Raw genomic sequence first — 27,292 nt, 5'->3', positions numbered from 1 at the left:
TAGATTAACTCCAAAACAACGTAATAGTCTATGCATTAATTTTAAATCCCTATACTGTGTATCTTTATCGATAGTGAAAAAGAAAGCATCTGTAATCATCAATCATCAATCTGAAATAAATTCCAAATGGCTACTGACATCTTGTTTAGATTTTCATCATAAAAAAATACCTTGGGAAACCCCCTTGTGCGGAATACTCCCTTTTGTGTTTTACTTCATTTATATGGAAATCCATTAGCACACTTGAAATAGAAATTAGGTACTACTTCTAACCAACACACCAGGGAACTTGCCAGTTCTTTTATTCATAGTTCTTTTGCTCCTGCATTTATTGCATGACTAAGAATAATTTAAAGAGTAAACTTTGACTTAAACAGGCTGCTCAATTTTTCTTTTTAATCAAGCAGATGCATTTAATAACCCATTTGGTGACTTTTTTGTTCTTACAACATGATGTTGGGAACTACTTCTAAACCAGATTATCTGCAAACCATAAGGAATATTATCTCAAAGTATCTCAACATTAGGGGAAATTGCCAATAACCCCTGAACTGCCCCGGGAGGGGGGGGGGTGCCAGGAACAAAGGCATCTTGCAGGGCCAACCAGGGTTCCCTCTGAGCTGTATGAGTGAGCAGCTTTTCATGAACACAGGAAGCCCCACTCAGCAGCAGGGCCTTGCATTGCCCATTATCCATTTTAAAATTATAGCATATTCTGCTCAGTATTTGAACTGCTCCAGGGCAGGGGGGGGGGATTAGAGGGAACATTGGGGCCAACCCCCTGCCTGAGCACTTCCTCTGGTGCCTACCTACCACCATGCGGGTAATGTGTCAGCCATGTTCCTCGCTGCACATGCTACCCAGCACCACCAGGGAAGAGTGAACAGCACACACTGTCATTACCTTTGTCAGTCATAGTGGCAGCACACTCAGCCACACACTTTGCCAAGTCAGGGAACAACCACTGGATATTTACTGTGAAGGGCCCTTGTCCTCTAAGGAAAGAAGGACATCTACTCGGGGAGGAAGGAACTTTTTTCTCCTTCCTGTCTCCTTGGTGGGAGTCCCTCCCTTCAGTTCAGGTAATGTCGAAAGCCGCAGTCAAAGATGGACTTTAAAACTATAATATTTATTAATTTATTCATTTGGTTTATTCCCCACCGCTCTCAGACATGCCAGCTTGTGGTGGGTTACAAATTGAGCTGTCCAGGCTATGATAAAAATAAAATCCCATAAAACTCTATGATATAAAATAGCAGAATCGTAATCTGCCCCCTTCCAATTTAATCCCTATCTAGAACAGCGGCTCCTGTATCAGCCTATGCCATGGAAGAGTGATATCATAAATTGCAGTAATGACATGGTGGGTGGTAGAAAACAATGATCCTCAGATGTGGGGCATCCAGACAAAGGGGAAAGAAAGAGGAAAAAGGAAGAAAAAACAAAAACAAAGGGGAGGGAGAAGGGAAAAGGTAACATGTAACATTGACTTAAATGCGTACTAATATAGAACAGTTACAACTGAAACTAGATAAAACTAGAAAGGTAGTAGGTTGATAATCCTACTTATTGACGATGAATTGGGAGGGGCAAGATGTCCTCCTTTCCTCAGAGGAGAAGGACCGCCCATAAGTGTCCTATTTTGGGGGGTAGGTCATCATCATTTGCATTTGTTATGTGCTGGAAGGCTCTTCTGCTGAATGTGTCATCAGCTGAGTTGTATACACAGAATTAACAATAATTGATGAACATAAAGATGGAGGACCATATCACTGCAGTATACTTCCTCCACTGTGGTGCTTAGCAAAGGCTGCATTAGTTGCTGCACTTCTCACTGATATTCCACAATGTGGAATGTCAAGTTTTTGTAGGCTTTGAGGCAGTTACTGATGATAGATCTGAACTTTTTACTCTCCAAGTTTGATGAGAAGATGGTAATGAATACATCATTGGTTTTACTGATATGTTCTGTGCTGAGCATATATGCTTCTGGAGCTCTCTTAATATCTAGCATGTGTATGATTCAGGCAGAAGGAGATTTTGTTAGCTATGATAGTGCAGTGTGCAATTTCCAATTTGGAAAATCTATGCCTCCGAGGGGGATCCTTCATGGAAGACCCTTTAAGATCCTGCGTATGTGCGGATATCTTGAAGCACAAGATCTGTCCACCAGTGTCATGCCCACTCCAGCTGCACCTTTGGAGTTGGTGCCAGAGGACACCAGTCTGGAGGAGGTGCCTGACCCACTCTCGGTGCTACCAGGATGCTACCACCCAGCCTGATGATGAGCAGCCTGAGCCCAGACAGGTGGGTACCCAGCCCTACTATGTCAAGCCTTTGGATAAACCAGATACCAGTATGGAAGAACCCCTGGAGGAGCAGCACTGGTCCCAGGCCGAGGCTGCTGCAAGCCCTGAATAGCAGCAGTGGAGGAGGCAATCTACCCTGATAGCTGTCAGAAGATTACCATGCTTGTCAGGGTAGATGAGATCCAGCTGCAGCTCCTTCCATGGATGATGGTTAGCTTCAGGCTTTCTGAGGGCTGCCCCACCTGGCTTCTGGCTATTCCAGCAGAGCCTTGAGGCAAGTTTGCCACAGCAAAACCCCGGCTCTTCAACCTCTGGCTTGTCTGACGTTCCTGCTCTGACACCGATTTCTCTGACCTCTCTGTGCTGGCTCTTCAACTTGTTTATCAACCATGCTTTGGCTCCTCAACTCTTTGGCTTTCAACTCTGTTCCTAATTCCAATTTATGTTTTGCCTTTGTCCCACTCTCTCTGGTTTTCACTACAGCTTGACTTGACTTTGAACAAGAATGGCCAATCCGCCTGGGTCCAGTTGGCGCTGGAGATCATCCATTAGAGCAACCAGGATGGTCTCCACCCCACGGCCAGGACAGAAGCGAGACTGGTATGGATCCAGGGGCGAACTTTCTTGCAATAATGCCAGGTGCTGGCCTGCAACGGCCATCTCAGCCACCTTTCCCAGGAACACAAGATGTGAAATCCGGCAGTAGCTAGAGGGATCCTGCAGAAGAGGACAAACCACTGCCACCTGTAGCCTTTCAGGGAAGTCTACTGATGAAAGGGAGAGGTTGACAATTTCCCTTAGTAGATCACCTATTTACTGGTCGCCCAACTTAAGCAGGGATCACGGGGGCAAGTGGTCACCCTCACTGACCCTAGCAATTTGTCCACTTCAGATAAAGAGCCACCTAATCCCTCATGACAGGCATGGAGCTTCCAGTTCACATTCTGTATCAACCATGGCAGTAAGGTTGCAGCAGAGCAACAAGACTTTATCTGCAAATAAGACCGTTAAAGCCTCACAGCCTAAGTGCAATTTTGGCGCCCTTCCTTGAGGGCGGTAAGAGACAGAACTAGCCTATAGAATTGTGATGGGCAAGAGCTAACGGACGTGATTTCTGCTGCTAAGTAATCATGCTTCACTGCTTTCAACACCATCTCATATGCCCTCATAAGTGTGCAATGAGATGTCTTTGCTGCCTTGTCCTGATTCTTCCGCCACACTTGCTCTAGCTGTCTAACCTTTCTCCTCCTCTCCTGAAGCTCCGAGGAAAACCAAGTAACCTGTTTGAGGTGAGGGCGGAGAGGCACTCAGGAGCAATCTTGTTAATGGCGGCCAAAAGGCGGGACCGCCAGTTCTTTTTGCGTCCACCATGTTGTGATGGTTTTAAGTCATTTAATGGGAGTTTAACGGGTTTGTAAGACATTGTGACCCGCCACGTGCCGCTTAGGGAGTGGCAGGAAATAAATCGAATAATAATAATAATAATAATAATAATAATAATAATAATAATAATAATAATAATAATAATAATAATAATAATAATAATAATAATGGCCTCCAACAAGATTTTGGAGGGTATCGAGTCCTGCAGATCATTCATGAATCCCTCAGATTCCATATGTCTTGGTGGGTGGACTAAAATACATCTATCACCCAAACAAGGAGGGGGTGGTATCCTTAGCTGAACCTTTAGGGCATGGTGGTCCAACCATGGAATGATGTTATTTGCCACCAGATCTACCTCTACACCTGCACCAAAGATCAAATCAAGGGTATGGCCAGCCTGATAGTTGGGACCAACAACAAATTGTGAGAACCCCAGCAACACCATGGCCGACACCAGGTCCGGGCCAAGTCCTGGGGACAACGAGTCCACATGGAAATTTAAGTCACCCAGAATCAATAATTTAGGGAACTGCAACTGGGCAAGTTTCTGCTTTGCATGTCTCAGTTTTGACCCTGCAGGGTTCCAGTATGGCAGTCAGTGGCTACACAAGCTGAGAGATTAACTAAAAGAAGGTGCACCCAGAGAGAGAAGAGGCCAAAGAGCTAAATAAAAAACATTCTTAAGTTAAAGCAAAGCTAATGTACCCTGATGTTCACAATACTATAGTCCTTGGATCTGAAAAATCTGACTGTTCAGGGATCTCTATCTTCTCATCTTCCTCATCTGATAGAAATTCTTCTTCCTCCCTGTTATTAGTGTCACTCTCGAAGGAGGGGCCATATGTTATTAGAGGGCTTTATTCCCCTTTTACCATGCTGCTTTAGTGGGCCAACCAACAGTCTTTCAACTCAAAATAGTTCCCCTTTTATTCTCATGCCCTGAGGGAGAGGAAGGCAGCTAGATAAGGGTCTGACTGATCTTAGAGCACTCTGCTGACAATAACTTTCAATCTCCATCCTTACAGACATGAAGAAATTCAGAGGGAAATTAAAGGGTCAAGGAACATTTTCATTTCCAGTCTGAAGAACTTTGGTTGAAATGAGATGGCTGCCTCCCAATTCCGGGATTATTTAACTTGTGGAGGCTGTAGGTAGCTCTCTAAGTACATCACCCTGGCTGTCAAAACAGCTGCTTCTTGAAATCAGCTGACTGAGCCTCCAATGCTCAGGCCTGAGCCTCCAATGCTGCATTTTCTAAGCAGCATTTTTAATGTGCTTTTGGGACTCTGATGGTGGTGTTCTGACAGTCACAGCAGCCCAGCTAGTGTCCCTGGCCTGCTCGATCTGGTGGTTCCGTGGCTTCTGTGGAGATTGAAGCCTCCAATTAATTAATTAATTAATTAATTAATTAATTAATTAATTAATTAATTAATATACCACCCTCCACGAAGGCTCAGAGTGGTTTACATATAACTGAAACTATACATGAAACCATTGTCAGAGAGAAGGCCACTGCTGCCATCTCTCCCATCTATAGCTTGAGCACCCTGCAAGTTATGCTTTGCAAGCCTGTTTAAAATGGCCACCGCTTCAATTTGGAGCTTGTCTTTGTTCTCTTGATTGAGCCTAGGAGTAGGGGACAGAAATTCAGCAAAAGAGTTAAAGATGTAACAAGAATGTAATGAGAAAGTAGTACGGGAGTAGAGTAGAATAAAGAAGGACAGCCAACTAAAATAACTGCTCTCCCTGTTGAAGTAGGAAAAAAGCAGAATGGAGGGTGACTTCCATCAAGAAGACAGGAAAAAGAAAAAAGTAGTTCCTGCCCTCCTGAGTGGATGGTGGGAATCACCCACCACAATTGTCTTCTGCCTCAGAGGGAGAAAGGACGTACAGTCAATATGGGCACTGTGACCAGGCAAGGAACAAGACATAAATAGATGGAGGGCATATAGGTAGATAATAAGAATGTTTTTGGTGCAAGAGGGTCTTACTTTGGCAAAGGAGCATCTTAATTTGACAAAGGAGCCAGAAAATGCCACTGTTAGAGCAATTGATCTGTGGGATCCAACCCGCAGTAAGCAAATTTATTCAGTGCAATAAAGCAATGAACACAGATTACTACTAGTGTAACCCTTACTACAGCTACTAAAGCATACAAACACTATCTACCCTATATTGCAAATCCTTCTACAGCCTGCTCTGGATGGGGCAAATTTAAGTAAACCTTTTAAAGACAGCTATCAAGCCCTGGAGGCTACTAGGAGCCTTCTAACTTATCCCCTTCCCATTCCCAAAGAAATAATCAGAAGCATTTAAAAACCCCTCCAGATGTCAGGTAAAATATTTTGTTAACAGTTCAGTTCCTAGTCATATGGAGGAAGGAGAGAGAACAGGAGCTGCTAACTCCTATTCACAACACTGTCAAATAGTCAGAAAGCAATCTTGATATACTGTTTGTGAGAAATGTTTGCCAGAAAGAGAACCTGTTCCTTATTACTATGAAGTAGACATGAGATTCAGAAATGTAAGAACTTACTTCAAAAAGAAAGAGAATGGAGTCCAGCTCTTCCCTTTGTGATTTATTTCCTAGGAATAGAGGCACACTGTTGTTATTACGGATCAAGATACTAATCTGAAAACCAAATCCTGCAAGAGATGCAGTTTCTGAGTTCAGTTCAGCCTTTACTTTTTTTTCTGCGTGTTTTGTTCCCTCTAGTAGTTGATTGGATATTATATAGCTGTATGTCCAGCATATCTCCCTGCAAATTTAAACTGCAGGTTTTTATGCTGGGCACAAAGCAATATAACAAATCATTACAACAACTCTTTACCTTACTTTTGTTTGTTAGTTGTCAGCCACATATCAGTGCAAGCCTGAAAAGGGGATTTAAGCAAAGAGGGCTCTCCACCTTCCCCAACAGTGCCAGGGCTGAGTTAAGCCAAAAGATCTATCAATGACAGGGTGATACAGTCAGCTTCGTTTTCAAACAAAGAAGCCATACTGCAAGGGCAGCTCAGTCTGTGAAGGAACAACACTTGATTTTGAAGGGAAAATTTATCTCAGAATGGGAGGAAGGGAGTCCATCATAGCTATAAAACAAACAACTTTAAAGAGAGTCACACACTTACAAATGCATGTCTTGAACCATGCTCAGAGTTTCAAGGCTAATTTTCTTTAGAGCTATTTGTAGAGATGCAAAGAACAGTTCTCTAAGAACAGGATTAGTATTGTAATCTTTACAAATATGTAACATTTTGCCTTAGTGCTCAACTGTAAATTTTAGTCCTCAATTATTAAATGTCTTTCAGATATACGGGAAGTTGTTTTCTAGATGGAGAATAATATTTATATAAGCATAACAGCATTAAGAACCCAAAAGGCTTTAACTACTGAAGAAACACCTTAAAGTAAAACTTACCTTTTTGTTTCAAGCTAGTTTCCAGTGTTATGAAATTTTCATAGAAGATAAAATAAATCTGAGAATAATTAGCTTCAAAAAATGGTTTAAGTTCACTTCCATCAATAGCATCTGTAGAGCAAAAAAACAAACAAAAAAACAAAACAAACATTATGTGGAAAAGAGTAATGCTTATTTTTTACTGTACATTTCCACCCAAGCAGGGTCCCCACCAATGGGAATCATCAGAACATTTAAACAGCTTATATAATTCACTAAAAACACATGTGATTTATTTACTTGAATTACACCCTAACTGTCTCCCTTCCTCAGTTTTATACCCACAACAACTCTGAGTATGTGGCTGGTACACGGTCACCCAGTAAGCTTCCATGGGAGGGCGGGGATTCAAACCTGGGTTTCCCAGATCCTAGTCCAACACTTTAGCCACTATGCCAGGGGTCCCCAATCTTCCAAACCTGTGGAATTCTAAAACAGTGTGATGGGCAAGCTGAAAAATGGCTGCCGGAAAAAGCAGAGTCAGTCACACAACGCTGCCACAGCTTTGTTGTTGTTGTTGTTGTTAGGTGCGAAGTCGTGTCCGACCCATCACGACCCCATGAACAATGATCCTCCAGGCCTTCCTGTCCTCTACCATTCCCTGGAGTCCATTTAAGTTTGCACCGACTGCTTCAGTGACTCCATCCAGCCACCTCATTCTCTGTCGTCCCCTTCTTCTTTTGCCCTCAATCTCTCCCAGCATTAGGCTCTTCTCCAGGGCGAACTTCCTTCTCATGAGGTGGCCAAAGTATTTGAGTTTCATCTTCAGGATCTGGCCTTCTAAGGAGCAGTCAGGGCTGATCTCCTCTAGGACTGACCGGTTTGTTCGCCTTGCAGTCCAAGGGACTCGCAAGAGTCTTCTCCAGCACCAGAGTTCAAAAGCCTCAATTGTTTGACGCTCGGCCTTCCTTATCGCAGTGATCCATGTGACCGTCACCTCTAGGCTGGACTTCTGCAACTCGCTCTACGCAGGCCTACCCTCATCCTTGATCCAGAAACTACAACTGGTACAGAATGCTGCGGCCAGGATTCTCACTAAAACATCACGGAGATCAAACATCCGGCCGGCACTCCAACAACTTGGCTGACTCCCAGTTGAATTCCGGATTAAGCTTAAGGTTCTGGTAATCACCTTTAAGGCCATACGTGGTTTGGGCCCAGTGTATCTGAGAGACCGCCTTCCTGCCTATACCCCCAAAAGAGCCTTACGCTCTGCCACCTCCAACTGGCTGCGGATCCCTGGGCCCAGAGAAGCGTGTCGGACCTCAACAAGGGCCAGAGCCTTCTTGGTCCTGACCCCCACCTGGTGGAACGAGCTCCCTGAGGAGATCAGAGCCCTGCCCGAACTTCCACAGTTCTGCAGGGCCTGCAAGAGGGAGCTCTTCCACCAGGCGTTTGCTTGAGGCCGACCGACTCAGAACACCTGCTGATCCCCCCCAAAAGTAAAACCTGTCACTATCTCCATTTCTTCCCCATCTATTTGCCAGGAATTGAGAGGGCCGGATGCCATGATCTTTTTTTTCTTGATGTTGAGTTTCAAGCCAACTTTTGCACTCTCTTCCTTCACCCGCATCAACAGGCTCTTTAGTTCCTCTTCACTTTCTGCCATTAGAGTGGTATCATCTACATATCTGAGGTTGTTGATATTTCTTCCTGCAATCTTGATCCCAATTTATGAATCCTCTAATCCCGCCTTTCTCATGTGCCCCACATACAAGTTAAATAGGCAAGGCGACAGTATAAAGCCTTGCCAAACTCCTTTCTCAATTTTGAACTTCAATCAAACAGTGAAGATGCCTGTGCTGATGGGCTGCTGCCAAAACAATGTTGTAAAAAAATCTGCACAACCAATTACATCTCCAATCAGAAGCCTTGCTGAGCAGATAGACACACTTAGCCCCGCCCGCTTTCTAAAAAAGTTTGATGGGCACCAGAAAAGGTTGGTATGTGCTGCTGAACCAAGCTGAGAATGCTCAAACTACACTAATAACAGTTACTGGGGAAATACCAAACAAACCCCAAAAAATCTTTACCCACTCACTGGTGAAAGACAACAGACAAATCTCCCTGAGGAATGGAGGGAGAGCCAAAGCTTTAGAGCCATGACTGAGAAGGCTAGGTATATATTCCCATAACACTGCTAGTGGTATTCCTGGCTTTTTTTTTTTTACTATCTCTTTGGTTCAGTGCTCTGCAGTATTTACCTGGCATATTCACCTTTTTATAGTGTTCTCTCTGAGTTCTCTGTGAAGTTATTTTAGGGTTGGGGAAACATTTCAACTGATGAGCCCCAAAACTGGGGTAGGGACCTTTAAAATCATTTTAAAATTATTGGTCAACATGCAGGATCCACCCTACTACTGGATAGTTCAAAAGGTCTAATTAGGTTACACCTGGGGACTCGCACAGAGCCAATAACAAGCTATGGTGGAAAGCCTGGACTGTATATAAATGAGGGTAGTGGGCTGTTCTCTAGTTCGTTCCAAATAGAGCTCATGTTTCACTCCACGAGTGACTCCACACCTTATTGAACCCACTATTTAATATAGATCATAGAGTCAAATTCTAAACTGGTGTTACTTTCCCCTGCTTATCACCAAACAAAAGTACATGAAGAAGCATAGGCAGATGTCAGCATGGCACTCGCTTTAATAAAAATCCAGTCTAGTTAACATGGATAGAGAGGTTGTCGAGAGGCATTTAGCTGCACTGGATGAGTTCAAATCCCCTGGTCCGGATGAAATGCACCTGAGAGTGCTCAAAGAACTTTCCAGAGAACTTGCACAGCCCTTGTCCATCATCTTCAGAACCTCTTTAAGGACTGGAGATGTCCCGGAGGACTGGAAGAGAGCAAACGTTATTCCGATCTTCAAAAAAGGGAGGAAGGATGACCCAGGAAACTACAGACCAGTGAGTCTGACCTCTGTTGTGGGGAAGATAATGGAGCAGATATTAAAGGGAGCGATCTGCAAACATCTGGAGGACAATTTGGTGATCCAAGGAAGTCAGCATGGATTTGTCTCCAACAGGTCCTGCCTGACCAACCTGGTTTCCTTTTTTGACCAAGTAACAGGTTTGCTGGATCGTGGAAATTCGGTTGATATCATTTACTTGGATTTTAGTAAAGCTTTTGACAAGGTTCCCCATGATGTTCTGATGGATAAGTTGAAGGACTGCAATCTGGATTTTCAGATACTTAAGTGGATAGGGAATTGTTCTGGAGGCCTCACTTCAAGAAGGACGTAGATAAAATTGAAAGGGTACAGAGGAGAGCGACGAAGATGATCTGGGGCCAGGGGACCAAGCCCTATGAAGATAGGTTGAGGGACTTGGGAATGTTCAGCCTGGAGAAAAGGAGGTTGAGAAGGGACATGATAGCCCTCTTTAAGTGTTTGAAAGGTTGTCACTTGGAGGAGGGCAGGATGCTGTTTCTGTTGGCTGCAGAGGAGAGGACCCGCAGTAATGGGCTTAAACTTCAAGTAAAATGATCTAGGCTAGGTATCAGGAAAAAATTTTTCACAGTCAAAATAATTCAGCAGTGGAATAGGCTGCCTAAGGAGGTGGTGAGCTCCCCCTCACTGGCAGTCTTCAAGCAAAGGTTGGATACACACTTTTCTTGGATGCTTTAGGATGCTTAGGGCTGATCCTGCGTTGAGCAGGGGGTTGGACTAGATGGCCTGTATGGCCCCTTCCAACTCTATGATTCTATGATTCTAAATATAGCCTGACAACCTTACAATCTGCACAGGAAAAGAGGGATGGCCAGTTTGCAGATTTTACAGTAAGGCGTAATGACAACTACAAATGGACATGTTTAAATATAGCACCTCTAAGTATTCTGTGAATTTCCTTTTTGAAACTACCAGCCTCAGAGTTTGGATGCTGGAAGATGACTTAACTGTCCTGCCAGAAACCTGCAGGTTGAACTGCCGCAGAGGCAGACTGTCTGCCAGGAAACTGGTTGCTTGCTAAACTCCTGTGCTTATGCAGGCTTTTAGTCAGATTTCAACAACAAATGCTACAGAAACTAACTATGCATTGGAGAATGGAGGAAGCACCTGACTTAGATTTATTCAGTGCTGGGACACCTCTGGAATCCCCTCCTGCTTGCTCATTTTTTGGCAGCATCTATGTTGTTAAAATGGATAAATAGATTTTGATTTAGACAGCATTCTTGCAAACAGCAGATTTCCACCCTTCCTGCAGAATATATAGCACAGAAATGTTAACATATCCTCTCTGCTGTTTGTTTCCACTCTAGTTAGGGCCAATAAAAGTACCGCTACGTGAATTATTTTTAAAAGCATCTAACCTTTACTCTGGAACAGTAACTTTAGCTTTGGAAGCAGAATCTGGCATGGTTCCATTGAAGCACTCAAATAATGGCTCTGGTTGTGCAAAAAAAAGTTCAACTTCCTTCTTATGCCATTCTGTAGCTACACACACACACAGGCTGTCCAGAATTGTACAACAGACAGTGCCTCCAAGAGATTGCTATGATGTCTGGTCAAGCTGGGGCTTGCTGAGAGCCCCATGAGCCCCACAGACAAATATTTCCCCTGGATCACCCCTTAAATGCCCAGATCCAACCTATAATATGAAAACAAAGACTATGAACAACCAAGACCTCTGAAATATCGTCTTCTTCATCCCCAATGTACTCAACAGCCCTGCTGACCTAACTCATGGATGTGGAGCTACCAAATATGCCTAGTGATGACAGAACAGCTGCTGGCTTTCCCGTGACCATAGAACAGAGTGGCTCCTGTTTTCAAAGTGCTTAGAAGACTGCATTTACAGAGCACCATGGTGAAAACATTTCAATTAAGATTCCTTAATATCCATCATATGGGGTTTGCATCAAGGGATTGGGGTTTGTATCAAGAGCTGAAGTCCTTGAGAATAATTCTAGAATACCCAACAGTGACCTGGATTTGTGTTAACTTTCTATATGAAACACCCCATGCATACACATACACACTCCTCAGGAAAAAAATGCTTTTAAAAATTTTAATCAGTTTGAGGGTATGATAATTTTGTATGTGTGTGAATAGAATATGTGCAATGGACACAATTTCCAGCTGTTGCTGGAGAAGCTTATAGGCCAGGGGTAGTCAACCTGTGGTCCTCCAGATGTCCATGGACTACAATGCCCATGAGCCCCTGCCAGTATTGGCAGGGGCTCATGGGAATTGTAGTCCATGGACATCTGGAGGACCACAGTGCCCCTGTTATAGGCCACTGGAAGTCCACTGAGGACTATCCTGATAAGCAGTTTCAAACGAACTCTGATGTGCAGCAGAAGCCTCTCAATGATGCCCATTAAGAGTTGCAGAGAATTACAGGAAGCCCTGCTCCCAGCAGGACAGCCAGTCACTCCCGACGCAAACAATAATACTAGATGTTTATGTAAAGAACACAAAGAACAAGCAAGGTGAACGAGAAATCCTTGACATCCATTGGAACAAGTGCCAGAAGTACTCTGTGTAGGAAAAATCCATATTTGTAATAATCTCTTTTGTCTGCTCAGCTTCTGTCATTCAACTGTTTGGCAAGCACAGGGTATGTGTGTGTGTGGGGGGGGGACAGAGAGAGACGGGGATAAGTGGAAGGGCTGATGCAGGAACAACGTTAAAAGTATAGGGGTTTATGCAAAACACGATTTCTTTACCTACTCATAAGAAGCTTGCTAATAGGTTTAATGCTCTTACATGAACCCATGAGAGACTAAATAATTCACGACTCTTCACATAAAAGGAAGCAGACTCCACTTCTTCTGGGTTCACAAGGTATTCATGTTGCTACCTGGACTGAGACCCATGATGAAGAGGATGGGAAATTTGAAAGAACATTTGAAACAAGGGAAAACTTTATATGCATCAGAGAATCAAACAAAGCATGTAAGAGAAAGAAGCCTTTAAGCTTACAAATGACCCGTAATGTAGAAAAATAACTTTCACAATAATGGCTTACAATTAACATTGTTTGTGCATACACACACACACACACACACACACACACAGACACATTCATTTTCAATGGAACCTTCCAAGACATTTGGACAAGGGTAATGAAATAGCTTTTCCATGAGCCTTGGGTTCCCATTGAAGTGAAAGGCAGGTGTCACCACCAGGAGAAGGCCAGGCACTTAGCCCAATCCCAATGCACGAGACACCTTTATTTTGGGGAAGGAGGGAGGAACTGTGGCTGATGTAAACTTCCTCCTTTCAAATACAAATCCCTTCCTCTTTCTTTCTTTCTTTCTTTCTTTCTTTCTTTCTTTCTTTCTTTCTTTCTTTCTTTCTTTCTTTCTTTCTTTCTTTCTTTCTTTCTTTCTTTCTTTCTTTCTTTCTTTCTTTCTTTCTTTCTTTCTTTCTCTCTCTCTCTCTCTTTTCTCTTTCTCTCTTTCTCACTCTCTCTCTCTCTCTCTCTGCTGATGATCTGTGCCTTGCTGTTATAGGGAAAAGCGGCACCAGCCAACTGGATTAAGATGCTCTCCTGTAATTCTACCTCAGAAAACCACCACACACAAGAGGCATTGCAAGTTTACCAATAAGTAACTAAGTAACTAAAATGTATTAAACTTTTGGGGAGAGGACTAAATAGTCAGGACTAGTTTATGGGTTTGGCAGTAGATATCTAATCAAATACATTTACTTATTTAGAGACAACTGTCTACTCTCCCCAGAATCCCTTATTGGTACTCTCAAAACACAGGACTAAGGAAACCTCTGACCCCAGAAGAGAATTCCTAACCTTGGCCAGGTTTGGGATAATCTCCCAGGCCCCTCCCTTAGCCAGTCCCTGTGAGAGTACAGCTCCTTTCCACTCTGGATTCAGTCACCCAACCTAGACTTCCTTGTCTAAACAGCTCAGTTGTCTTAAGAAAGAAATGGAGAGTGTGAAGACTGCAAATTGTCTGGAGGAAGATTAGGAAATGTCAGGTTTCCTAACTTTAAAGGAAGGAGGAAAAGAGAGCATCAGAAAATGGATTTTAAGTAAATAAACAGGGAGTAAATGAAGTCCCCTGGGAAAGTAGACTGACAAAACAGGAAGAGAGGCAGTGTCCAAAATGTCTGGACACACCTATTTTATAAGCTTCCTGAAAAAATGAAGAGTGTGCTCCAGCTAAATAAACACTCTTTAAAGTCCAATTGATTTTAATGGAAGAATTGAGCACATATTTAAATCTCTCTCACGGAAATAAATGGGATCTAAGAATGCTTGGACCATTCCCAGTATACATTCCTGTAGCCGTATCACAAAATTAAAATCCACAAAGCTAATGAAAAATACTCACAAAAGGCCAGGAACCAACAAAATTCCTTTAGTTAAATAAAATATTAAAATGAACAAGCAAAAAAAGCAAAAAAAAGGTTGACAAATACGCTGGAAACAAAAGACAGATTAGGCATCTGACAGTGGGCTGTGATTCATGAAAGATCATACAATAATACATGCTATCCATCTTCAAAGTGCCACTGGACTGTGGTTGTATTTTGATGGAGTAGGGAAAGACTTCAGCATCAAATATGAGAAAGTCAAATGTTTGCTGAACTCCTCCTGATGCATCATCATCAAAACCAAAGTCATTAAGCCAAAAGATAGTTCACAGGCATGCCATAAAAACAATTTTAAAAGCCTGGGTAGAAGATCTAGCCTGGTGCCCCTTTGGGGCACTTGGCAGCAAAGAGGAAGAACCAGGTGAATGTTAAAACAGGGAAAAGGTGGGAGGAGGCTGGCCACACTCCACCACAGGTGCAGTGCTAGTCCTGGTGGGACAGCTCCTATGGATGGGCTGCTGTGCTCCCAGCACACCTGCCCACCAAAGAATGTGGAAATTCATCTGTGGAGGACCTGCCCCACTATGTTTTGGCTTGTCCCCTGTATTCTGAACCGAGGGGCAAATTCCTTGCCAAGTTACTACCAAACTCACACCCCACTTCTGATTTTGATAAAGTCGCCTATCTGTTATCAGATATAGACCCCTATATTTCATATAGGGTGGCACTTTTCGCTCTGGCCGCCAGGAAGATCCAAGCCAAAGCTGTTTTACAGGTGTCCCCACCTTGATACACAGTGTTTATTTTAAATTGTAACTCAGTAGCCCTCGTCTACAATTTTATGTACGCAACATTGGAGAAATATTGTTTTATCCGTATTTGTACCATATTGCTTTTAATTAAATGTTATTGTATCGTATCGTAGTGGTCTTCCTGCCTCCCCCCACCGAAGCGTGAGGAAGGGCAGCTGGCCGTGCTCTGTAGCACCGGCACAGGCAGCCCAACTCTTGTGGCTGGGCCACCATGCTCTGCAGAAGCCCTCCCACCCTCCAGGGGGCAGGGGAGGGTGGCTGCACTGAGCTGCTCCACTATGCAGGAGCCCTCCCTCCTGCCACCACTTTCTAAATCCCGTTTTTAAAACAGGGTTTGATACTAGTAAATAATAAAATGCCCTCATTCTTCATAATCAGTTACATCTGCAAGGAGGCAGGCCTGTCCAATCTGGCACATTTTCCCCATAGAATCCAAGTTGACAACCAAGAATATAATTTTCTTCCAGCTATCTGATTTCATGATTTATTCCAAAACTCTCCAAATCACAAGAGCAGTTTGCACAACCCAGGTTACCTACCAGGCCTCTCCCACATCTCAGAAAGGAACTTCAGTTATACAAAGGTGCTAGATGTACCAAAAGTGCAATGTTATCTGCCTCCAGTTGAGGTAAACAGGAGGAGACAAAGCCACAATAATGAGCTGAAATGGATAACACCTGTTGTGGATGAGGGCACAGAGAATCCTTTAAGTACCAGCATGATATAAGGTTTAAAGTGTAGTAACTAGTGTCTTTTAATTATTTCTTTCCACAACTGGGAACTGCCATTAATTACTTTTTAATTTCTCCAATGTTTTTGTGAACTACAACTGAATCCAGAGGACTGATTAGCTTTTTTAGCCAAGAATTATCATACTGCATAATTTGGATGCGATGACACAGTTTACTAATTTGCTACTAATTTACTTTTCCTTTATATCTATTCTCTAATGATCCTTGTTCCCTTGCATACACTCAAAAACTCACGCCTTGAATAAATCTCTGTTGGTCTTAAAGGCACTATTGGACTCTGTTCTGTTGAGTTCATAGGGCTCACAGGGTAACCTCTCTCTCAGCCGCACATCTCACTTAGACTTGCTGTCAGGACAGAATGAAGAAAGACAAGATAGAAGTACTCTAAATTACTTAATTCATTTCTCAAAGGGGCACTAACCCTTCTGGTACACAGAATCAGAATTACTAGTTTACATATAACCAAGTTTGAATTCTAATCGTCCAGAATCAATATGAAGAAACAAAAGATAAACAAAAGATGTAGGCTATTCTAATGATACCAAAAATTAAGTTTTTGATAACTTTTAGGCACCTGGTTACAAATAGCACAGGGTGGAGACTTTCAATCTCCATTATGTTTCATTTTAAATTAATAGCTTTCAACAAGGATTACCTACCCAAACCTCCAGGGCAGTCTAAAATCAAAATAAATGACTAAAGGCATTCACTTAAGCAAAACTTTGGCTTCTTAAAAGAGAACTCATAGAGTTAAAGGTAAAGGTATCCCCTGTGTAAGCACCGGGTCATGTCTGACCCTTGGGATGACGCCCTCATAGAGTTACACAAGCCAAAAATTTTAGGAATGTCCTCTTTAGAACCAAGCTATACCCTGCTCTCCTTTCTGCTGTAAGGTATGGACCAGGGGCTCACGGACTACATTGACAGTGACATTCTGCAAGGCCATTTATTTATTTAGGTATTTACATGACACTTTCCCCCTCAACTGAGGACTCAACAGGACTTAGAACATTGTTCTCCCCTCTACTAACAAATTAGGTAAGTGCATGAAGACTAAGTTGTTGAAGGCAGGTTTACTTAGGCTTTTATCCCTGCAAGATTTTGCAGATTATAATGTATACATTTGGACAAATTTTTGTTTGCGGGGGGGGGGGGGGTTTGCAACGAATAATCTACAGCTTGAGTATTCTTGTTTAGGAACACCTTTTATCGACAGCTTCCCAGAACTCTAACATGGTTATACGTTACAAAAAAAAAGTTACAAAAGTTAATGTTTAAGAGATGTCCTCACTGCATGTTTCAAAGTTCTCATGGGGAAAAGCAGTGCCTTTATCCCTTTAATATCAATCCTAATCCTAAATTCATATAAAGGGAAAACATACAGCTATAATAAACTAATGTCTCAATCAGTCTCAATAATGTCTAATGTCCAGCAGCCCCCTAAAGACTAAAAAAGACTTGTTAAATCTTCACGATGCCACTGGACTTTTTTTTATTTTCTTGCAACAGACCAACACTTTAGTGGCCTAATCCTCACTGAGATGGACAACTTGGGTCTAGGGGCTGTAACCCCCCCAATAATAATAATAATAATAATAATAATAATAATAATAATAATAATAATAATAATAATAATAATAATAATAATAATAATAATAATAATAATTCACATGACTGAGTGCAGATTCAGGTAAGTTGCCATGCTGGATCTTAAAGGTGCCCCTGGACTCACATTTTGTTCTCTTGCTTCAGACCTACATGGCTATTCACTTGAATCTAGATTTCATGGAACACAGCCATTTCTGAAGCGCGGGCTCATGATCTCTTTTGGACAAGGCATCCAGTCATTTGAGCTCCAATTTGCAGTCTGTTAATTTACGGAGCTCAAGACAAAATTTACCTCTCAGTGAGTACCTGGCCATTATCTTGTGCAACTTCCTGGATGATCACTTTTCTGTTTACTTACAGGAAGGTGAGACAAGATAGAATCAAGAAATGCAAATTTTATTCAGCCAGTTAAGAGAGCTCAAAACTTCCAAACATGCAGTACTATTTCAAGATCTCTTTGCAGGACACTTCTGCCCACATCGAACTCAAGCAATTCGCACAGGAGCACTGATACAGTGTGAGATGAATGCAGATCGTTAATTCACATGACTGACTTTTGGCGAAAAGCCCAGGGGTACTCTAGCACTGGCAAAGCCACCCTGTATTGAGTCTGCCATGAAAACGCTGGAGGGCATCACCCCAAGGGTCAGACATGACCCAGTGCTTGCACAGGGGCTACTTTTACCTTTACCTTACTCTAGCAAAAAGGCTGCCTCAGGGCATGGGCCGGATGTGGCAGCATGAACCTTGAGGTTTATATTTTTACATGACCCACACGCTCTGCAAAGAGTCGTGCGAAGGGCTCAAAGACTGTTCTCGTGCGCCTTCTGATTTCATCACCATTTACAGAACTTCAAGTCTCATACACTTACTTAACACGGAGAACTTTAAAGTACTATCTTTTTTTGGCAACAACGCCCCTGAGAAATAGGTCATTGTGACACTGATGGAAGGCTGTGGGACAGAACAGCAGTAAGGTGTGCAACTTGTTTCCCAGCACTACAGGTGGGGGGCGGAGGGAGAGAGGACAGGCTACCTACAGAGAGTGGGCTTCTTTTGAACCAGCCAGACTAGAGCTAGCCACTCTCCAAGTTTCTGCTGCCGGTCGCCCACATACAAGGGACACCCCTCAGCTGTGATCTGCATTCAAGGAGTACACAAATGTGCCTTACGGGCAGCTCTGGAGTGACAGTGTGATGGAATGGTTAGTGGCAAACTCTAATGGGGAGAACGGGGTTCGCTCCCCGTCTCCTCCTCCACGTGCAGCCAGCTGGGGAACCTTGGGCTAGTTTCAGTTCTCTCAGAGCTCGCTCAGCCTCGCCTACCCCTCAGGTGCCTGTCGTGGGGGGAGGAAGGGCCAGGGGGGCTTGTCAGCCGCTTTGGGGCTCCTTCGGGTTGTGAAAAGCGGGGGACTAAAAACCCGCCTCTCTTCTTCTTCTTCTTCTTCGGGAGGGGGGCTGACGCTGGGGTCCCCGCACTGTGGCTGCCTTTGTCTCCCTGCCCTCGCATCGCCTCCAAGGGGCCGGATCCCGGGCGGAATTCGAACTCGCCCCCCCCCCGGCCGCCCCCCCACTCACCCATGAGCGCCCGGAGGTGCTTGAGGCGAGTGAGGACGTCCTTGCGCGGGTCCAGCGCTTTCTGGGTGGACTTGCGGACGTCGGCGTGGCCCCTCCGGGAGAACATCTTGCGCATGGGCGGCGGGTCGCGGCTCCCGCGGAGTCCCCGCAGCCCCCTCAGCGCCGGGACCGCGGCTGAGGCGGGCGCGGAGGGGGCGGGGATTGGGGGGCGAGCGCGGCTCCTCCGAGGAGGCGGGTGGGTGGGTGGGTGGGTCTGCTGAAGGCAGGCCCTGCGATAGGGGGATGCCGACCGACGAGCCCGCCCACTGGGCGGGGCCCCGAGGAAGGCACCGGCTCTGTGTGGGCGAGGAGGGCCGACCGTTGTTTCGGAGGAGGTGGGGAGTAGCGCGTCCGAGGAAGCCACCAATCGCCGCCTGCTGAAAGAGCCGCGAGCGGGCGAGCGCGGGGCATGCCGGGATGCGTAGTCTTTGCCCGGCCCGTCATGGGGTGCACCTGCTGGCTGCAGCGCCCGTCTTCCCGCGTCTGTCGCCCTTGTTTAAAGAGCCCAACGTGCTTGAAGTATGGCCCCTCGGCGCGAGGCCTTTTGTGATGGTGTTTCAGTTCAATGGCGCTTCATGGCCATAGGTGCTTTGCGTGAATGATGGAGACAGGGCAGAAGACCGAAGGGGCATGGGTCAAACAAGAGTCCTGCCAAAAACTGTGGGTTGCATTACAAACACTCGAGGACTCTATTTTAGACGTGAAAAGACCGAAATCCCGCACCTGTATTAACCCTTACCAGGACAACCCTTTGGGACAGCCCTGCACTGCAGAACAATGTACCGGAACGCTAAATAAATAACATAACATAATTTGTGGCGCCACTCCTCGGGGTGCCACCGCTCCCCACATGCCCAGCAAATTCCTGGGAGGCTGCGTGTTCCCAGGAGAAATGTGGCAAATTGGAAGCCTCTAGTTGGCCCAGGGTTTGTTCTGTCCACTCCTGAACCTGTGGGGGACATTTCCTCAGCTCCTCTCAGGAAACCTCTGCTCAAATTGGAATGCAGCCACTTAACTGTGAAATACTTTCCCCCATTTTGGAGGCATTTGGGCCTGGAAAGGGTTTATCTGTGCACAATATTTAGAATCATGGAATCATAGAGTTGGAAAGGATCTCCTGGGTCATCTAGTGCAACCCCCTGCACTATGCAGGACACTCACCACCCAATCACTCACCCACTGTAATCTGCCACCCCCCTTGAGCCTTCACAGAATCAGCCTCTCCGTCAGATGGCTATTCAGCCTCTGTTTAAAAATCTCCAAAGATTGAGAACCCACCACCTCCCGAGGAAGCCTGTTCCACTGAGAAACCACTCTGTCAGGAACGTCATCCAGGTGTTTAGATGGGATTTCTCTTGAATTAATTTCATCCCATTGGTTCTGGTCCATCCCTCCATGGCAAGAGAGAACAACTCTGCTCCATCCTATGGCAGCCTTTTAAATACTTGAAGATCCCCTCTCAGTCGTGTCCTCTCCAGGCTAAATAGAACAAGCTCCCCCAACTTTTCCTCATATGTCTTGGTTTCCAAACCCCTCACCATCTTTGTCCTCTGGACACGCTCCGGTTTGTCTACATCCCTCTTCAATTGGGGTGCCCAAAACTGAACAAAGTACTCCAAGTAAGGCCGAACCATACCAGGGTGCGTGATCTGGACACAATACTCCGTTTGATACAGCCCGAAATCCCATTTGCCTTTTTAGCCAATGAGTCACACTGCCTACTCATGTTCAATGTGTGGTCTACTAAGACTCCTAGATCCTTTTCGCACATGCTACTGCCAAGACAAGTCTCCCCCATCTTATATTGATGTATTTGGTTTTTCCTACCTAAATGCAGAACTTTCCATTTGTCCCTATTGAACTTCTCGAGCCTAACAAGATCATCTTGTATTCTGTTTCTGTCTTCAGTTGTATTTGTTACCCTTCCCAGTATAGTATCATCTGCAAATTTAATAAGTATCCCCTCTAATCCCTCATCCAAATCATTTATAAATATGTTGAACAGCACAGGCCCCAGGACTGATCCTTGGGGTACTCCACTTGTCACTCTTTTCCAAGAAGATGCTGAACCATTAACAAGTACCCTCTGGGTACGATTTGTCAACCAGTTATTGATCCACCTGACAGAATCAGGATCCATACCGCATTTTACCAACTTGTGAACAAGAATATCATGTGGAACCTTATCAAAAGCTTTACTGAAATCCAGATAAACTATGTCCACAGCATGTCCCCTGATCCAGCAAGGTAGTCACTTTCTCAAAAAAAGAGATAAGGTTGGTCTGACATGACAGCAGACCTCTCGAGACAACCTTTCCTGATGACACCAGTGACGTAGCCTGTCATTTACTTGCATAATTTTTCTCTCTCTTCCTAAGCCACGGCCACTTACAGGGAGAACTGATGAAAACACAACCTTTACCTTTTCCCCCAGATCCACAAAGTCTTTTTTAATATGTTCCACGTTCTGCTGGGCCGTATTATTTGTTTCTACATGGATGAGAAGGAAGGGGTAATGATCTGTAGGCTTGATGAGCCTGTCCAGCCGTTCTGTCACATCCTTGATGCGTGCACCAGGTAGGCAGCAGACCTCTCGAGGCAGCAAGTCTGGTCTACACACTTCAGCCTCTACATCTCTTAGCAAGGAATCCCCAGTTACCAGTACCTGCTTCTTCATACCCTGGGGAGCAGAACTAAAACTCTTTCCTGCAGGGGACTGTGAAGTGTTTCCTGAGCTTTGTGGGGACGGCGGGGGAGAAGACCTAGAACTCTCACCTGTGGGGTCCTGTGACTGGTCTACGTTGGGGCTTGCTCTTCATGGGGGATTGCACATGCTCCTGGGTTCCTGAATCAACCAGACAGATCTTCTGTGTTTTGATGTCCAAATTACTGTTCTAGAGTGCTTTTACTGCATGCTACCATTTTTTTTTTAGGTACTATGATTTCTTTAGTACTCATTCCAGCCTGTTGTGGGATATTCCAGAAGTATTTTAGCCTCAAACAGTTTAATAAGTGCATGATATTTCTGTGTTTGGACTTCAAAAATATTGTTCTGGAATGCCTTAAACATGTCCTACTGATTTTTTTGGTACTATTATTTGTTTAATGCCCATTCCAGCCTGTTCCAGGATTTTCCTCGGATATTTTGGCTGGAAAGGGTTAATAAAGTTGTGGGAGTTCCACTTTTTCATTTCTAAAATATTATCCTTGACTGTCTGTAAAGCATCCTGCTGTTTTTTTTTTTTTTTTGTGGTACTGTTGTTTGTTTAATGCCTGTTCCAGCCTGTTCTAGGCGTTCTGGAGGCTTTTTGGCATGGTAAGGGTTAATAAAGGTGCAGGATTTCTGCCTTTTTATTTCTAAAATATTGTTCTCGAGTGTTTGTAATAAATCCCACTGTCTTTTGCGGTACTCTTGTTTGTTTAATGGCCGTTCCAGGCTGTCCCTGAATACATATATAAAAGGGCTCTTTGAAGTGCAGCATAGCTTTTGTAAGTCAGAGGTTATGAACGTTGGCTTGGCTTGCACAATTTGTTGACCGACTCTTGGAAAACAGGTCATGCAGGTTACAACAGTCCTGGGACAATAAAAGGCACAAAGTTATGAAACCAGAAGTTTCAATTCTGTACTTAGGAGTGTCCCATAAAATGCCTTGTCAGGTAATACTGGGCAGTAAATAAGGAAATAGTGCAGCAAAATGGTAAAGAGGAAGTGGTATAAAAATAGAAAAATAAATAAAATAATCTTTCACATATTGTTTCGCAAATTCTGCTGTCAGTCCCCATGGAAGTCAGTTCCTCATTTGGTGTACTTGTATCCTCAGTTAGATTTGAGTCCAGGAGCACCTTAGACACCAATCACAGTTTCTGGGTGCAAATTTCCAGGTGTTGAAGCTCCTCTCTCAAACATGAAATGGCTCTACTCTCTTTTTAAACAAGGCACTTTGACTCTTCAAAATTCATACCCTGAAACTTTGGTTGGTCTCCCAGGTGCTTAGAGGGATCTTGGTATGACCTTCCATGTTTACATGCAGCTCCAACAGAAGTCCTCAGAGTTAAAGCAACACCTTTAATTTTTTTTTAAATCCATAATCAACCATGCACTGTGCAAGTGACCACTTTTGTTCCCATCCATTCATTGCAGTAGAGCTAGTCCAACTTTGCGCTCCCTGCTAGTGTGATGTTGTAATAGTAGTGGTGGGTGGGGTGACCAAGGGGCACATCAACCTCCCATTGATGGAAGAGGGGCTGCAAACAGAAAGCGGCTGTCTGCTCACCCATTGGTGGATGAGAATGCATGGGAGGAGCAAAAACACAGAACTTTTACAATTGCCAAAGAAGGTGTCCATGGTACCAGTATAAAGGAAAAGACATTGCAATGCAAGTTTAAAATAATGTGAGGAAATGATTCAGAAAACGTGCTCTCTCCACCAGAAGGAGTGAGTACTGTGCAGAATTGAAAATACCAAAGTGGGGCTTCCGTGGGGGAAACAACGCCAAATACAGAAGCCGAAGAAAACATGGTGTTTTTTGCAGAGTTACAGCAAGGTTTCCTCGTCTGCATAATTCCCCCTTATCTAGTCTACTCCTGGAGGGAGGCTTGCCAGTTCGTTCTGGCCACCGATGGACAATATGGGGCAGGGTTGCCTGATCCACTTAGAGAGACTCCTGGAGATTTGGGGATTGAGCCTGGTGAGGACAGGGGCCACCTCAGTGGGCAACAGCCCCATAGAGTTTACCCTCCAGAGTATTAATTTTCTCCACAGGTTTTGGTCTCTTTCATCTGGAGATGAGTTGTAATTCTGCAGGATCCCCAAGTCCCCATTGGAGGCAGGCACCCTGGGGAAGGAGATGAAAATAGCTCGCCCAGGCGATGATTTTAAGGCCTGTTCATCAGCCTTATACATAGAATGCTTTGCTGATTGTTCATAAACTTGACATTCTGAAAGACATTTTGAAGCCTCAATTGTATCTGCTCAGTTCACCTGACTCTCACCTGTGGAGTGCTGTAGTGTTAGTGGTTTCAACAGTCTGATCTCACTGTGACGGAGTGCAGAGGACCTGGCCCATCAAAAGGGCTAAACAATATTGCATAAACCCAAAACAAAACTGCCAGGAAAAGTAAACCTGCTGTTCTTGCATAACTGGAAATTCAAGGAGTGCAAAATTAAGCAACCCAAGTTAACCCCTGATGCATTTACAGAGAGTTGTTGTGAGGAAAACAAGAGGAATGGGAGCCAGGTACCCTGCACTCCTTGGAAGAAGGGTGAGATAAAAACAGATAACCAGTTAAATATATTACAGTTTTATGCACCTATCTAGCAATATGATCACTATGCACAGTGTGTTTCACCCATGTGGATGCACAAACACAGGGTGGGATTATGTACATGTTGCTACCATGTCGCACTGAGCTTTCCCTCATGGATCTCTGGGGATAGCCCCAGCACACCCCGTATGTACCAGAGGACCAGCGGGAGCAATGGCCTGCATCCTACAGAATTTGCCCCTGTCTTTGCCAGTGGGCACAATGGAGCAGTCAGTCCTCAAGGTGGCAGGCCTGTGGAAGCTGGGCCTGCCCAGGAGCTTGGTGGTATGCCCAACCCAGGGTGGCCATATGACGGAGGAACAGCTGCAGTGTGGAGTGCTTCTGGGCCTTAAGGCACTGAGGCCAGCCTGGCACAGTCACACCTGATTGGCAATAGCTCCTGACAAGTAACCCAAGAGGGTGGGGCCACTCCGGGTGGAGGGGAGAAGCTGCAGTGGGCATCCTGCAGAGTGTCTCCCTTCTAGGGAGTGACTCAGTGACTCAGGCCTGGAGGGAATGGTTAGCCCTTCTGCTAGATAACAGGCTACAGGGGAGGTAGCAGGAAGGAAGGAAGAAGACCTAGGATGTTGGTAACCCCTTCGTCACAGCCTCCATCTAGCAGGGTTTAGGGAGTACATGGCTTATGCACTACTAACCCCTTAATCAAAGATTCCATCCCTCTTTTTATTAGGTTGGAGCTTAAAGAATCTACAGGAGTATCAGATTTGGGGATGGACATTCTTCCATCCAGAAGGCAATTGATGTAGAGCTCCCTCCCCCATAGCTGCCCCTGGAAGTTTGCCTCCAGATTTCATCCGAGATGCCATATAAGAAGAGCTCTGCTGTTAGGTACAGCAGCCACACCTGGAAGAAACTTGACATCTTCAGTGTGTTTCTGAAAGGCATTGTTTGTTAAGGATCAAGTGTCCTTAACTGACTGGCATGCAGCGTTTACTCTCTTAACTTGTGTTTTCTGGTTTGTATTTCTTGATTCATTTTTGCCAAGCAAGAGGTCAAAGATGTTGATACAATTATTTTACAGTCTCGAAGGGGGGGGGGGGATGTTCTTCCAATATCTTTTCTGGAAAGGAATTTTTCTGACTTTGCTTACTGTAGGAAGGAGTAAGTGTGCAGTAGCACCTTAAAGGCTAACAAAATCTGTGTCAAGGTATGAGCTTTCACGAGTCACTGCTCCCTTCGTCAGATACAGATAGAATGTGAATCCCTCTATTCTTATATCTTGGAGAGTGCAGTGACTTCAGATGCCAAATGACACTAGCTGGTGTGGAAAAATCATGAGACAAGAAACCTAGGTCTCGATTGAGTCCAGGTGGATGCATTGTCTTGAGTTTCATTATCAGTTGCAATTCAGCAGTTTCTCTAATCTCTCTAAAATTCCTTTGTAAGAGAACTGCTCCTCTTAGGTCAGCAACTGAATGTCCTGGAAGGTTTAAATATTCCCTCACTTTTTAAATATTGTGGTTTCTAATGTCAGACTTATGTCTGCTTCTTCCTTGCTGTAGGGGCTACCCTGTTTCTCCAATGCAGGAGGGCATTGCTGCCACTTGATGGCCTGGCTGATGTTGCTGGGCCCAGGGATAGTGTGAGGGTTTATAGGAGAGCAAAGTTGGCTTCTTGGTTTCTTGTAGGCCTTGGTGTCAGAGCCCATGTTGCTGTGAAGTAGTTTATTGCAGGGAGGAGGTGTTTGAGGTTAGCAGCCTGTCTGTAAGCAAGAAAAGGTCAGCCGCCCGGTGTCTGTGTGAGGGAAGGGTCACTATCCAGCATGGGTTGTCGGTAGGGCTGCTAGGTCACCGGTGAGGAAGGGTGTTGGGTTTTTGTTTGTTTGTTGCCAAATTCAGGATGTGAAATTATTATTATTATTATTATTATTATTATTATTATTATTATTATTATTATTATTATTATTATTATTATTATTATTATTTAATTCCTGGGTATTTGGAGATGGATTCGTGGGGAGGACAGGGATTTCAGTGGTGTACAATACCGTAGAATCTACCCACCCTTTTCTCCAAGGGGACGGATCTCTCTAGTCTGGCAATGAGCTGTAATTCTGGGGAACCCTCAGGTCCCACCTGGAGGCTGGCATCCCTAGCTGAACTGGCTTAAGTTGTGAGCTGTCTGTGGCCACCAGTGGTGTTCTGTTGCCATTTTCTTTGGGCTTGTCTTGTACCAAACTGTCCCTGTGTCTCATTCTGACCTTTCCAATCATCTTTCTCACCATATCAGGAGGATAATGCCTGCTGTGGATCCTTTGAGTGAGTATCTCTGTCTGAGGGGCTGGAGTAGATGTGACTATAGCATAGGGCTTGGCTAGGGACAATAGAGTGCTGTGGTTGGGCTGACAGCTGGAGACATGTAGCCCAAATAGAGAGTAATAGACCTTTGCTGAATGGGGGGAGGGGAGTGGGTTATATATTTGTTATTTGCCATTGTGATATTGTGTTTTAATTATGTTTTAATGGGTTTTTACAGGATTTTATTGTACTCATGAACCTTTGTAAACCGCCACAAGACATTTGAGAGCGGCAGTATATAAATATAAATGAATATATCTGCCATCTGTCCGTTTCTGGTGTAATATAGTACTTACATGTACCTTGTGTATCTGTCTTGTAGTTCCAGGAAGTTTACCGTATTTGCTGGCGTATAAGATGACTGGGCGTATAAGATGACCCCCCAACATTTCCACTCAAAATATAGAGTTTGTTACATTACATTACAGTACTATGGGCCACTATG

The 27,292-nt window shown here is 44.4% G+C and overlaps 1 protein-coding gene across 5 annotated transcripts in view; it reads right to left on the bottom strand.

Annotated features, from left to right (window-relative positions):
* The window catches only part of RALGAPA2 (Ral GTPase activating protein catalytic subunit alpha 2), a 203,763-nt gene extending 184,360 nt beyond the window's left edge, over positions 1 to 19,403 (bottom strand). For 4 of the 5 annotated variants that reach the window (XM_077309751.1, XM_077309750.1, XM_077309748.1 and 1 more), the window contains exons 1-3: positions 19,186 to 19,403; positions 7,115 to 7,225; positions 6,232 to 6,281 (exon numbers count right to left, since the gene is read on the bottom strand). In XM_077309751.1, coding sequence (XP_077165866.1) covers positions 6,232 to 6,281; positions 7,115 to 7,225; positions 19,186 to 19,300 — 276 coding nt within the window. In that variant the 5' untranslated portion in view covers positions 19,301 to 19,403. The remainder of the gene's footprint in view (positions 1 to 6,231; positions 6,282 to 7,114; positions 7,226 to 19,185) is intronic. The other variant, XM_077309749.1, reaches the window with a different exon arrangement.
* Positions 19,404 to 27,292: the final 7,889 nt, after the last annotated feature.

Source organism: Paroedura picta, chromosome 14 (genome assembly GCF_049243985.1).
Source record: "Paroedura picta isolate Pp20150507F chromosome 14, Ppicta_v3.0, whole genome shotgun sequence".
In the NCBI taxonomy this organism is placed as follows: domain Eukaryota; kingdom Metazoa; phylum Chordata; class Lepidosauria; order Squamata; family Gekkonidae; genus Paroedura; species Paroedura picta.
This window is presented reverse-complemented; position numbering and strand designations above follow the sequence as displayed.